The sequence below is a fragment of the Amyelois transitella genome, chromosome 17, assembly GCF_032362555.1.
Source record: "Amyelois transitella isolate CPQ chromosome 17, ilAmyTran1.1, whole genome shotgun sequence".
NCBI lineage: Eukaryota > Metazoa > Arthropoda > Insecta > Lepidoptera > Pyralidae > Amyelois > Amyelois transitella.
The window spans coordinates 2,645,820-2,660,224 of NC_083520.1; the positions used below are offsets into that span (position 1 = coordinate 2,645,820).

At 36.2% G+C, this 14,405-nt stretch overlaps 1 protein-coding gene across 2 annotated transcripts; it reads right to left on the minus strand.

The window, feature by feature from the left end:
* Position 1: 1 nt before the first annotated feature.
* Positions 2 to 14,151, minus strand: LOC106143366 (putative inorganic phosphate cotransporter). 2 transcript variants are annotated; one of them, XM_013345428.2, is made up of 11 exons: positions 14,064 to 14,151; positions 10,936 to 11,132; positions 9,239 to 9,332; positions 8,081 to 8,229; positions 7,430 to 7,577; positions 6,575 to 6,744; positions 5,150 to 5,299; positions 3,937 to 4,069; positions 2,310 to 2,465; positions 1,658 to 1,743; positions 2 to 1,233 (listed from the first exon to the last, which is right to left on the minus strand). In XM_013345428.2, the coding sequence occupies exons 1-11, from the start codon at positions 14,074 to 14,076 to the stop codon at positions 1,057 to 1,059; spliced, it is 1,473 nt and encodes a 490-aa protein (XP_013200882.2). In that variant the 5' UTR covers positions 14,077 to 14,151; the 3' UTR covers positions 2 to 1,056. The 2 variants fall into 2 exon arrangements, with proteins under 2 accessions (XP_013200882.2, XP_013200881.2); XM_013345427.2 differs by lacking the exon at positions 14,064 to 14,151 and adding an exon at positions 13,595 to 13,883.
* Between the last annotated feature and the right edge of the window lie 254 nt (positions 14,152 to 14,405).

A 14,405-nucleotide genomic window follows, 5' to 3' on the forward strand; every position in this document is an offset into this window, starting at 1 on the left:
TTTTATATACAATAAACTATAGTAAAACACATACAAAAGCTATTTAAAATAGACTTACAAAGCGATTATCTAAAAAGTAGTTCTTTTTTTTATCATTTAGCTACGAGATTCGTTTAACAAAGATTAAAGAAATAATTTCAATAAAATACTGATATCATAATATTTAATAATCTTGGAAAATACATATTTTTAAGTACACATAGACAACAATATTATAAAAATCTTCAAATGCAGTCATAGAAATGGCACAAATGGCGTTTCATCCACTTACAAAATGCATAAAAAGGCAATCCCAAAATAACAAATCTTAAATTTACTAGCTTTCTATAAATACATATATTGTTGATTTGCCTTATATGATATCACATATAGACCCCTCCCCCCCTCCCACCTCATTTAGATACGGTTAGATTCAAGTCCCTTTAATTCTCGACCCTCTCTGATTGAATCCGTCAATAAATACACATTAATCCTTTTTCCACATCCTTTTCATTATAAGTACCCACTTTTTTATAAAAAATACATGGATACCACGGAGTGGCATATTGAAATAATTGTAAAAAAAAACTATATAAAATCTTATAAAATGCACATTATTCAGATAAATTATTCTCTTGCCTTACATTATTCTTAAAATAACTTGATATAAATTTTATTCTCAGAATTTAAAGTATTTAATGAAGTACTTAAGCTAAGTACATATTCGAGATGCATTACAAAACAATTGACTATGTGTGAAATCTCTTTGAAAGTTTTTTTCTATTATAATCGTATTCCTTTGTAGAAGGTAGTAGTAAACGGGACCTTGTTCCTAAAAATATGCGTAGCACTTAATGCGTGTGTAATTTTCATTAAGCCTACAGATATCAACGTAATGTTGAATTATACATACATACATATAGTCACGTCTATATCTCTTGCGGGGGAAACAGAGCCAACAATCTTGAAAAGACTTATAGGCCACGTTCAGCATGAAATGAAATTATAATTTTTCATATTTCCCTTGCCATAAAGGAAAGCTTTTACACGTCATTGTATTACCTAGGATCCTTTATTTTAAACGTCTTTAACATCCTCATTAAGTGGCTTGCTCTCAGCGTGTTCCTGTTTCTCGTCCGGGACCTTATTCCAGGGCTGCTCTTCGCCCGAGCCGAAGATTGTGTACGCTAATATCTCGATGACGTAAAGGCCGATTGTCACGAAGAAGATCACGCGCCATGCTGATATAGTTTGCTGAAATTGAAAGAAATTGCGGTTTGTTATAATAAAATTAACGAATATGAAAGGAAGTGAAGTGATGTGAAATAGCCCACATGCATTGTTTCTTGTATTCAAATAAGTATTTCCACTGTTCTTGTATCTACGTATTCTAATTAAAAACTGCCATCTTTGTATTTACAGGTGCAGCTATGTTTTAGAGCTCGTAGTGATCTTTTTATTTCCAGCTTTGAGTCTAGACTATGGTCAGAAATAGTAGGCCAAATCTTCTGATCAAAATATATCTGATCGTCCAGAAGTACGAGTATATGAATAATTCCTTGAAAACCTATAAATTTGCTATAAGTTCTCAAAATTTTAAAAGTACATATTTTATGGGTAAGTTTATTTTTAATCTGATTCTTTGTATCAGAGGTGTTTTTATTAGTAGGTAACTCACATTTCCATGAGTGAGGTAGTTGACGAAAATAGGTACCACGATGCCTGGTATGGTGGCCACGCTGTTTGTTAAAGCCATCAGAGTACCTGCAAAATGAGGATTTATATAAATAAATTAGTATGTTTTAGATCATGCTTTCAGCACGGCCTAAACCTGCATTTTTACCAAACCGTGTGACCCTTTTGATTGGTCAATATATAGGTTTATTTGCCTTCAACTGTATGTATGTATAGATGAGTTAACTAATTTTAAGAATTTTTTTATAAGGATATGTTGTCGTGGAATCTAAATTTCATTTATTCACCCTTAGACTGCACCCTTTGTTAAGGATTGGGAATTTTTGATTATTCTTGGCATCGTTATTTTTAATAAATAAATAAATAAATAAATATATATGGGACAAATTACACTGATTGAGTTAGCCTCGAAGTAAGTTCGAAACTTGTGTTACGAGATACTAACTCAACGATACTATATTTTATAATAAATACTTATATAGATAAACATCCAAGACCCAGGGCAATCAGAAAAAGTTCTTTTCTCATCATGCCCTGGCCGGGATTCGAACCCGGGACCTCCGGTGTCACAGACAAGCGTACTACCGCTGCGCCACAGAGGCCGACAAAAGTTAAGATCAATATTATAAGTTTACCTGCGAAGTTGGGCGCGATATCGATGTGGTTGGCGAGGAACCCGCAGAACATGCCGCCGATGGCCGTGACGCCCAGCGCCGTGGCCGCCAGCGCCGCGGCGCGCGCGCAGCCGATGTAGCTCAGCGACAGCAGCGCCAGCGCGGGCACCGCCGACGCTGCAGCAGGGGGATGTCATCCAGCACACAAATATTTTAAACTAGCTGTGCCTGCGACTTCGTCCGCGTGAAATCATTCAATTCATCAAATCATCAAATTTGGGCATTATTGAAGCTCTTAAGGATGAATAATTTTACCCCGTTTTTTTTCACATTTTCCATTATTTCTTCGCTCCTAATAGTTGCACCGTGATGTTATATAGCCTATAGCCTTCCTCGATAAATGATCTATTCAACGCAAAAATAATTTTTCAATTCGAACCAGTAGTTCCTGAGATTAGCGCATTCAAACAAATTAACTCTTCAGCTTTATAATATTAGTATAGATAGGTCAATATTCAAACTGCATAATTTAATTTAAATTTATATTCACTTAATAATAAAAATCTTTTATTAGGCAACAACATAGTTTTAATTTAAAATTTAGGTGCTGGAGCCATCTTTTAAGCAAAAGAATGCTTGTCCGCTTGAAACTCCGCTCTTCTTATCGATAAGACACATAAATGTTACCTAAAGTGATTTAGAACATGCATGACTAAGTTGTAGGTTTATAACAATTTGTATTACAATATCTCATACTAATACAATTTAAAGTCTTAACTGATAAATGTCTCCAATTCTTCATATGTTTGATTGTTCAACCACATTATTAACATTGTTTTGCACTCGTAGTAAGGTTTGTTGTATATATATATATATTATACTATTAATTTTATTATAAAGAAGGGCAGAACGAGAGTTGAACTGCACTTGAGCAAAGTGTGTTACTGTGTGTTGATGCTGAGCAACATCGTACTTATCATGACAATATTCAATAAAACAGTATTTTAAAGTTAATATGCGATTTGTAATATAACATTTAACAAATATAAAATTGGAACGTATCTTGATCAAATTAATGCAGCAAAGGCTAAATGATAGCAAAAGGTCAGGTCAAGAATGCCCGAAACCGCCGAGCTTACATGAAGACAGTTATGAATGTGGATGAAGCGAAAGAAGTATGCAGACATCGTGGCAAGTGGAAACTGTTTACCTCTCCGGGAAAAAGGTGTGATTTCATGTAGTATGTATAAAATTGGTTAATAATTTACGGGATACTCAGTATAATAAACCGATCAGGTGGCAAGCGGTAGTAATTTTCATCACTCAATAATACCTACATCAAAGTCCGTTTAGTAGTCCGTTCGTAGACAGTGCCAACAGACTGACAAGACTGATAGGCCGCGTTCAGGTAGGTAGATATACAAAATAAATTTAAAAATACTGCACATTCAAGCAACCTTGTCACGGCGACTGTTCATGAAAATTGAGCAATCCCCGTCCCAATACTTATCAAGTAAGTATAGGTAATTGTTGTATTTATCAAGTTAAATTCTGATCCCGGTATTAAAAACCAGGTGGTTTCTAGGGTGAAGGCTGAAAGGAAAAAAAAATGGGTCCAAAAATTACAATGTAAAATATAATAACTCACCAAATAAAGTGCCGATTTTCCTAGCCGTGGTGGTGGTGATGTAGCCCTTGCCTCGCATCCAGTCGAAGGTCTTACTGAGAGCCATGCTGAACAGCCACAACGAGAGGAACGGGAGCGCCGTTGCTGATGCATTCTGTAAGACAAAGCTCATTATAAAATGTAGGTACTTAGATAGTATGAGTAAAGATACCTATTATTTACTTATATTTTTAATGTAGACAATGTGCATTCTTAGAAAAAATTTTAACATGTTATTTTTAAACTTTATATTGCATACATATTTCACAATTTAGATTTAAGAGATCTATATTTGTAAATTTACGTCCGGTAAAAATGCTGCAGTGTAGTTTGTTCCGCAGTTTCTTCTAGGTACACATGCGTTTTGGAAGCGGTAGCAGATGTGTAGATACATACAAAAGAAAATGCTCATCAGGCTGAACAAGTTTTGTTAAGACGTCATTTCGATATTTCCTATGTGTTTAGCTGAGTTGTTATGGTTCGATATCAGCTGTTCCAGATTCCAAAATAAATTATACCCTATATGTTGGCCAGGCATAAGAGCTATACAACAAAAAGTTTCATTCAAATCCATTCAGTTCCGGAGATAACGTACAAATAAACATTCAAACAGACATTTTTTGGCGGCGTGTACAAACAAACATTCAAACAGACATTTTTTTTAAATTGATGCTCGGTTACTATTTCTTCATTGTTATAAATCATTTTTTTGAAAATCTACTCAATGTACAGACAATTTTTATTTACTATTTTATCATATGTATTGATTGATGATATAGTATGTACCTACCTATTGTTGAGTTCGTATCTCGTAACACAAGTTTCGAATTTACCTACTTCGAGTCTAACTCAAACTTAAATTTGTCTTAGTTAGTCTATGAGGACATTCTTTTCGAGACTCTGCCTGTAAGGTATAAAGGCGCAATTATATGTATGTACGAAAGTTTTTAATATACCTACTTCGAGGCTAATTCAATATTCAAAAAAAAATCAAAAATTTTTATTCATTATTATAGGATACTTCATATCGCTTAATAATTGTCAAAACGTATAGTTCAACAACATTGGTTGACGTCAAATAAATTACTTAAAAGTTAAAGTTAATGGACATGGACTAACTAAAACAAACTTAAAGTTGTCTTAGTTAGTATAAAGGCGCAATTATATGTATGTACCGTGTAGTATTTAAACAAACCTCAGCCACGTTGAACTTGAGAACTTGCTTCATGTAGAAGGGCAGCTCGATGAGCAGCATGTACCAGCCCCAGTTGGAGCACACGTGCGACACCAGGATGGCCAGGAACGGCGGGGAAGTCAGCACGGCCTTCCACGGGATTGGCAGTTTCTGGAAAGTTCTTGAATGTTATTGACACCCTTCGATCAAGTGTAAAAATAGGTTTATATAGTTTTTATATACTTTATCGAAGTTAGTAGGTACCAAATATTCTTAAAAGTAAAATTGGCACGAGAAGAATTAAGATAAAGAACTGTAAATTTTTTTAAGGCAATTTACTAGATATCCGTAATATACCATCCGGAGTATGTAACGAAGCTAAAATATGTAGCATACATACATACATATGGCCACGTCTATATCCCTTGCGGGGTAGACAGAACCAACAGTCTTCAAAAGATTGAATGGCCACGTTTAGCTATTTGGCTTAATGATAGAATTGAGATTGAAATAGTGACAGGTTGCTAGCCCATCGCCTGAAAAAGAATCCCAAGTTTGTAAGCCTATCCCTTAGCCGCCTTTTACGTCATCCATGGGAAAGAGATAGAGTGGTCCTATTCTTTTTTGTATTGGTGCAGGGAACCACACGACATTAAAAAAATATGTAGGTACGAGTATATTTGAACTTTGCATTAGACAACCTTGCTAGACGAAGCTAAATTGAGAGCAATAAAACAATGTTATGTTTATAATGTGGCTGTTTTGCTGGTTCGTAGGTCAGTTCATACTTATTTGATTTTTTGGACGAATGGGACGAAGATTATTTTTAACCGACTCCAAAAAAGGAGGTTCTCAATTCGACCGTATTACAGCCTCTAGGTACTACTCCTCTTTACACTTGGACTTATTACGTTTTCAACACAATTTTTTACATGTAAGAAAACCCTGGGGAAAAATAAGGTTAAAATGCGATAGATACATATGTACATAAAATCACGCCTCTTTCCCGGAGGAGGGGTAGGCAGAGACTACCTCTTTCCACTTGCCATGCTATAATAATAATATATAATCGGAATAATAATGCGATAGATCCTTTACTATTATTCCGATCTATATGGTCCTTCTCCTTCACATAAATTCACTTCACCTCTCGATATTAAGGCGTCACAATAACATTGATTATAAGCCAGTATTCTGTCATGGCACCTCCTTTATTTTCGTTGTTTTACTTTTACCATTAACTAAATTATTTTTTACATACAGCTTGGATAATTAAACATGACCCAGCATGGCAGTTTTGGTAGTTCATTTTTTTACCTGATACTTATTGTTCTTATGAGCCAAACAGCTGAACGTGGCCTTACATTCAAAGACTGTAACCTCTATCTAGCCTGCAAGGGATATAGACGTGATTATATGTATGTTATTTACTCTTATAAGACGAACCTTATGCTCAGAATGATCAGCAGTGCTGCCTCCCAGCGAGGTGACGATCATCTCCCTCTCCTCGACACTGATCAGGGGCTGCTGTTGCGGGGAGTCCTTGACCAGGATCGTCCACAGCACCATCCATATGATGGACAGACCTCCCATCACGTAGAACACGCTCTCCCAGCCTGTTGAGGGAAAATTTCCCATATTATGATGCCGTGTGGTTCCCGGCACCTTTACAAAAAAGAATAGGACCACTCCATCTCTTTCCCACGGATGTCGTAAAAGACGATTAAGGGATAGGCTTATAAATTATAGGCGCTCTTTTAGGCGATGGGCTAGCATCCTGTCACTATTTGAATCTCAATTCTATCACTAAGCCAAACAGCTGAGCGTAGCCTATCAGTCTTTTCAAGACTGTTGGCTCTGTCTACCCCGCTAGGGATATAGACGTGATCATATGTATGTATGTATTATGGTACAGTGTGCTGAAAATGTATAAGGATTTTCAATAGTATGGTACAGTGCACTTAAAAGTAGGTAAGAGGTACCCCTATCGTTGGTTCTAATGCTTTTTCATGTGACCCAGTATTTGAAAGAAGCTTCTACAAAGCTTTACCCAATGTTTCCATGATGAAATTTTTCTCTTTTTTTTTGTCTCATGATATTTGACAACATTTGTTAACTATTCGATTCATCAAAGGTCTCACATTATATCTAACTATGTAATTCTATAAAAGTTAATCAGTATCGTTTAGGCAGTATCCCTTAAAACACGTCTGGAACTTACTGTAAATTGATTTAATAAAAGTTTATCAGCAGGGCTTGGGAGAATATTCAACAGAATCATGAAGGTTTCAATCCACTTACCGACTTTAGCAGCCAGAATCCCAGCCATCAGTATAGAGATGACGGTGCCAAGAGAGGTTCCCGCGTAAACCAATGCTGATATCACGCTGCGTTCAGCTGGCGGCGCCCATTTCGACAAAAGCACGTGCATAGCCGGAAATGTTACTCCCTGAATAAAACGAAAGGAAAAAAGAATAGAGAACCGCTAACTGATGCTCTTACGGTGGTCCAGCCCTGTGGTTCCCGGCTTCAATACAAAAAAGAATAGGACCACTCCATCTTTGTCCCATGGATGTAGTAAAAGGCGACTTAAGGATAGGCTCACAAACTTGGGATTCTTTATTAGGCGATGGGCTAGCAATGTGTCACTTTTAAAATCTCAATTCTATCATTAAGCCAAATAGCTGAACGTGGCCATTCATTCTTTTAAGACTGGTGGATCTGTCTATCCCGCAAGGGATATAGACGTGACTATATGTCTGTATGTATGTATGATGCTCTTACGGTGAGGGAAAACATCGTGAGAAAACCTACCCTAAATATACGGGGGTTGCACATTCAGGCAACTGGCAACCATGATCCAATATGGGTTAATACTAGGCCGGTTCTAATTGGTCAAGCCAACAAGGGGGAAGTCTTCAAGAGTGCCCTGTTGTGTCCTACAATACCTACCCCACCGACGCCTTCAGCGACTCTCATGACGATGACGCCCGCGTAGTGAGTCTCCGCCATTACAGGAGTGAGTAATGTCCCTACAACGTTGATGGCAACACTGAAGAACATCACCCATTTTGCTGAGAAGAGCTCTGCGATACGGGCACCTGTTTGACAAGTAAGAAAACATTCATCGTTATCAACATATCAACCGCAGGACGACCAATTTCGAATATCGGCCTCCTTCAATGATTTCCACTTCGCTCTATTAGAAGCAAACAGCATTCAACGTTTTCCCGCTGACGCCTCCCTATCCAAAGACAAGTTAGAATTTAACCAGAATTAGGGCCAGAACACGCCAATAATTCGTAATTTTTTTAAATAAATATCACTTTTGCGAAAAAACTAACGAAAATAATTTTCGTCCAAAGCGAGGGTCTGTATAGCTTTGTCCATGTTTGGCTAAACCTCAGTTGTTCGTATATTTCTTATTGAGAAAGTCACCGTTTACCAATCTCACGTGGGAGAAACTTTTGAATAAACAAATCTTCATTCTGTTTGTGGTGTAGACATAAAGGTTCCTACACACAGTGCCGGCGGTTACGGCACGGTACGTTACCGTCCGTAGGCATATGATACGAGGCCGGCATGGTGTATAGTAGTAGGTATCCTTAAGAATTGGGTAACTAACAGTCTGAGTACCTACGTTAATTCGCGTTCGGATTATTATAAGAATTTTATCAGCAACAACTCGGTCAAAAGTTGCGGGCTTTAGAAAAGTCAGTGGCCGATTAAATATCTAGTCGACATTGACTGAATAACGGCTAAACATAGACCTCCTAAAATAGATCCCTAACAACAGTTGCATTATAGTAGCCGATAACTAGCCATCACCTAGGTAAATACTAGGTATATACGACATATTCCGGGGTGCTTCGCACTCGTGGGAATTTCCAGATAAAAGTTACCTGTGTTGCCTAAAATTTTGTCCGTCTGTGTTCCAAATAATCAAAATCGGCCCAGTAGTTGTTGTGTGATATAAAGTAAAGCCTAGAAATATGGATTATTAATTTGTGTTATGTAAAAACTCTAGCTAGATACAAGTAGTCATTTCATTTTTAGGAATATATTTGAAATAGGAAGAAATTTGGGACATTACGAACATATCCTACTTACCAGGAAGTTGTGACACCAAATATCCCCAGAAGTAGCAACTGAGGATCATGCCTTGTACTTCAGGCATCCAGATGAAAGGTCCATCCTCCGCGTCCTGAAATATATACCCCAATCAGATATAATAAAACGACATATGGTATACCAAACTATTAAAATGTCAGGTCTAAAACGGAGGCCTGATTCTGTCCGTTCCGTCCGATCAAAACATAGGAAAGATAAAATAGGTAAGTAGGTATATTCATCTATCATCCCTGACCTGACCTTCAACATTCGTTGCTGTCAATTGCCTGATTACGATTGCTGGAAATCAGCAACACATAAAATTGAACAGCTCATGAAATATTGATTTCTGTTAAACAATTGAATGCGTTTCATTGACTGCCATTGATAATTTGCATAACGGCATTTTATTTTGGGTCACAGTCTCGTTGGGCTCCAAGTATATGGGTCTGATATATAGGATTTGATATTGGTTTCGAATCCAGTCGAAAATTTAACATGACGCAAGGGGGTAACCCACATACGCTAATCTTTAGATTTGTTTTGAACTAAATCCAAAATGAGGCCGATTATTTTTATGCAGTGTGTGCATGTCACTGTCTAATGCGTGTATGTTTGTCTGTGCAGTTAATTTCATAAACTACATACGTCAGAACTTTTAAAAAAGTAGGTACCTAAATAAAAAGACTACTACTACTCAGTCTTGCATAGGCACTGGTATATACTGTATACTGGTGTATACTATATATCTGAGTATTTTGTACTCTTTAACAAGGTCATTAATTATGAACCGTTGAGGATTTTCTTTTTTAAATTCGCAAGTATTATATACATATACTTAAACATCTTCTTTTGATTTTAATTGAGTCAAAGCTTTTTATTTCCATATAATTTATTATCTGCTTCACTCGTGTTAAATATTTTTTAAGGATTCCAAAAATAAATTAACATTGAGTTCAACAGCCTAATGGACTGAAAACAGTGTTTACGTTGTATACCGGGTATTTTACGATCGACCTGGTTATTTCTCTGAAATTTACAAGTTTGTCTTGATTCTGGATTACGTTAGGTATTTTTTTTATAAAAACGACTGTGTCGAGTTTGGAACCAACAATTCTCTGATGACTCTGACTAATCAACTTTTGAATAGGTAGGTAGATTCTGATTCTGAAAAATATTTTTTTATAAGTTCTTGTACCTAGGTATGGACAAATTGAGTCATCAGCAACCCTGTATAGAAGTTGTTACGATAAAAAAATTTATCGGAAGATTTTATATGACGGCTGTAGTTCAAAGTTTGGCTGGTGTTTAAAAAAGCAACTTTATGTACTTATACATATTTTACACTCGAATGCGTATTCGGTTAGGCATTCAGGCAATAATTACCCGTGCCGGCCAGAATCTTAATTTAATTTAGGTACCTATTCATATATAGGTTCCAAAATTACTTACTTATTAAAATTTTTTGTTTTTTTTTTATTGCCAAACTGCACAACAGTTTGTCGGCAATGACTTGTGACTTAATTATTATAAGATCCATCAAGATCGTGAACCAGTGACAGAAAGTTGAAATGGAATTCTACCAGGGACAGTTAGAAGGTTAGAACAATACAATTCGGAAACATAAACCCTACCAAAAAATACCGGAAACACAATCCCATTTTAATTATGCTATGAATAAAATCTGTAATTGTTACCTCAGCAGCCACGTCCCCACCACATGTTGCTGTGCTATTATCTGTGCTCGAGACCGCCTTCTCTCCTGTCAGGCTCTTGATGGCCGTGTTGTTCAGCATGCTGACCATGGTGACTGACAGGTTGACCTTTAACCCGTAAATGATGGCCATCCCAATGGAGCCGAGGACCGCTAGAATGTAGCGAGCGGGGAGGCATCCTGTAATAAGACATTTTATTTTATTACTTATGTCAACGGCTCTCGTAATGTAAGAATAGAAATCTAAAAATAAAAAGCATTTCTATTTTGCCCTCCTTTTTAAATCAGTCTTCGTAATAAAAAGTGCTAATGTCCTATCATAGGCTAGATAATTTATCTAAGGATCTAGTGTGTAGATAAACCCGAATTTTGATCAATTATTTATGTGGTTTTTGTGTAGAGAAAAGTAGGTACCATATTATGTACCTTACGTAAAAAAACAGTGATAATTTCATGTACTAGGTAAGTACCTATATGACTCTATGATCTAAGATTGTTATCTTTAAACCATTATTTCACATTACACAGCTACAATCGTAATGAATTTTGTAATAAAAAGATGTAATTATAGCATAAATATTCAGTTCACGCACAAAACAGAACTTATTTATGCAGCTGTTTTTAAAATCACATCCCGTGGTCTTGTGTTAAATATTCCGGCTTCCATAGTGTCAGGTCATTGAACGTTACATTTGGTGGTCGTAAAATACTCATTAACCAAGTAGTTTATTCTTTTTTCTTACGAATTGTAGAGGAGTGTTTGATGTTTATCATAAAACCGGAAAAACGAGACAAAGCTAAAACAAAATCCTTTTTTTACCTCCGCGTCTACCGCCCACCAAAGTTCATAAAGTTTTCAAACTTACGTCAATTTGTCTATTGCATCGTAGCTAGCCACCACAAGAATGGACACATTTTGATGAGGCTTTATGGTTTGATGAACACTGGTTAAGAATTTTTAAGTGTCTGGCAAAATACGTCAAGACGGCATGTGATGTTTTTGTACGCGACTGCGACTGTACCAAAAGTACCTACCCTATGTCCTTCTCTGTGCTCCACAGACTATGAAAAATTATAAAAATCGGTTCACTAGTTTCACAGTGAAGAGGTAACAACTTTACAAGTACTTTATAATACTTATTATCATATAGTAATGTTATTAGTATAGAAATGGATTGAAAACTTCTTGTGGTGCTATCTATGCTACCTCTACTTTGGATACCGGTTTTTTGTACCATTGGCGTAGATTTTTCAATTGATGACATAAGAAAGTAGGTTAGTTTGTGTTTAGTTTCATTATGTGCTCCCAATGGAACAATGCTTTATTTGCATTTGACATGTTAATCTACTGAATTTGCAATAGAACCTTTTACTTGATTGAATTTTAATTGATTAATGGGTTGATAAATATTTAACCTTGGGGAAAAACTGTACACGGGAAGCTTCTACTAGTTTTTTATTGTATCTAAATACTAGTATGTACCTTGGTGAAAGTTCAACTTAAAGGAAGTATGATATGGTATACAATGAAATGACACTGTATCATTAGGCTCAGCTGTTGACTTCTGCCCTATTTGTAAGGCTTTTATGCAAGCACAGCATGTAATAAAATCTTGAATTAAAATTCAATAATGCAATTGTAAAATGTACGGAAATAAGTAGGCTCAAGAAATCCCTAAAATAGTCCACACACGTACGCTTTCTTATTTCTGCAGGGTATCATGTCAATAATAACCAAGAATAACTTCCCCTTAAGTAATTACATTAAGCACCAGTAACATTCCATGCTTGCTTACTTTGTGTCTTACTTTACTAAATTGGTTACTTCTAATCTTCCAAGAACTATAGTGTCAATATGTTAAAAATGTTGACTAGGTAGGTAGGTACCTATTTAATGGGATAATGAGCGAAGTGCGTCCTTTTCCTTCAAAATTAGGTTCCTATATTGTACAGAACGCCCACACGTTCCTCTGCAGATTAGGTGTGTAATAGACATACCTACATACATAACAGATCTTATCACCTCTTTCCCGAGGGCTAGTCAGAGACTAAGGGATTTGCTTATAAATTTGGCATTCTTCTTTTAAATGATGGGCTAGCAACCTGTCACTATTTGAATCTCCATTCTATGATTGAACCAAACTCTTGGCTCTGTCTACCCCGCAAGGGATATGGACGTGATTATATGTATCTATGTAGGTATATCATATCAGAGACTGTTGCCATTTGCTACTTGCCATCATTGCTTGATAAATTTTTCACTTCATCCAAATTCATCAATATAAGCTACGAGTCATTTAAGGGCTCTCTTAAGTTGACATTTGCCCAGAATGTACTAATAGGACATTCGGATTAGGTATAATTGTTTATCCTACGGGAACATAACTACACTTGTACTTGTTTTCAGTCTGAAAGTTTTTCAGCAAATGATCGTTGCTCGATGAATCGTTTTGAGATTTATTTTAACACAACTTTTAAATAACTTTCCAAACTTACTTATATTACTAAAAAAAACTGGACAGTTTTCATAAAACTTAAGAGTTGAGAATAGTTCAACACTAAAGGACAAACAGAGGCAACATTGTTGAAATTAGACTACGAGGAAACATTTGAATATAAATTAATATAAACTTTTTACTTACGTCCGAAAATATTTCCCTTCGCCGGTACGTCCATCATTAAACTCACACTAAAACCTCAAGAAAATATGTCTTTATAACTAAAAAATTAAAAAATATTGTCACTGCAACGAAGTTATAACCACCGCGCTAAGCACCGATCAGATCAAATACCTACACCTAATGTAACGCGCGCAACACTTCTCATTCATGGTGTAATCGTTTCCAGTATGAGTAATCTGATGAGAAGACTCGCCGCCGACGTGCGTACCGGCATGGTCTCCAAAACCGTTTACGGTACACTCTCGTCCTATTTGAGCTTTCGCGCTTTCCAAGGTGACCTTCAACGGACGCGGGCGGGATCGATGAAAAGGAAATGCCAGCTCCTTACTGATTTCGTTTCATTTTTCTGATATTGAAAATTTGCTTCTCAATAAACAAGAACATATAATTATGTATCTAAATACCGTGGGTAATTAATATAGATACCTACTCAAGTTACACATGCTGAATTTTTATTCAATCTTCCGTACATACTTAGTTCAAAAATATTATTTATGATTGATTGGAATCGAATTGAGCGACGAGGATTTGCATATCGTTGCATAAAATATTTTTTCCGCAAACAATCTATGTAAATAATTTACATTTTCCTCTTATTTGTAACTTTGGCGCCAAAGTCAGAGACATCTAGCGTTCTTTATTGGCAATAAAAACCAAAGTCACTCTATAAAAAGTATAACACATTCTTGGCTGTACAGGCGTAAATCCTTATCATTCATATCATAAAACTATTTGAGTTAGTGTCAAAGTCAAGTTACCAATGACAGTCATT

Coding starts and splice junctions, on each gene's coding strand:
- LOC106143366 (XM_013345427.2), bottom strand. CDS start 13,631: ATGATGGACGTACCGGCGAAGGGAAATATTTTCGGAC. Junction 11,133..13,594: donor GAAGGGAAATATTTTCGGAC/GTAAGTAAAAAG, acceptor GTCTTATTACAG/GATGCCTCCCCGCTCGCTAC. Junction 7,578..8,080: donor TCGCTGAAGGCGTCGGTGGG/GTAGGTATTGTA, acceptor CGTTTTATTCAG/GGAGTAACATTTCCGGCTAT.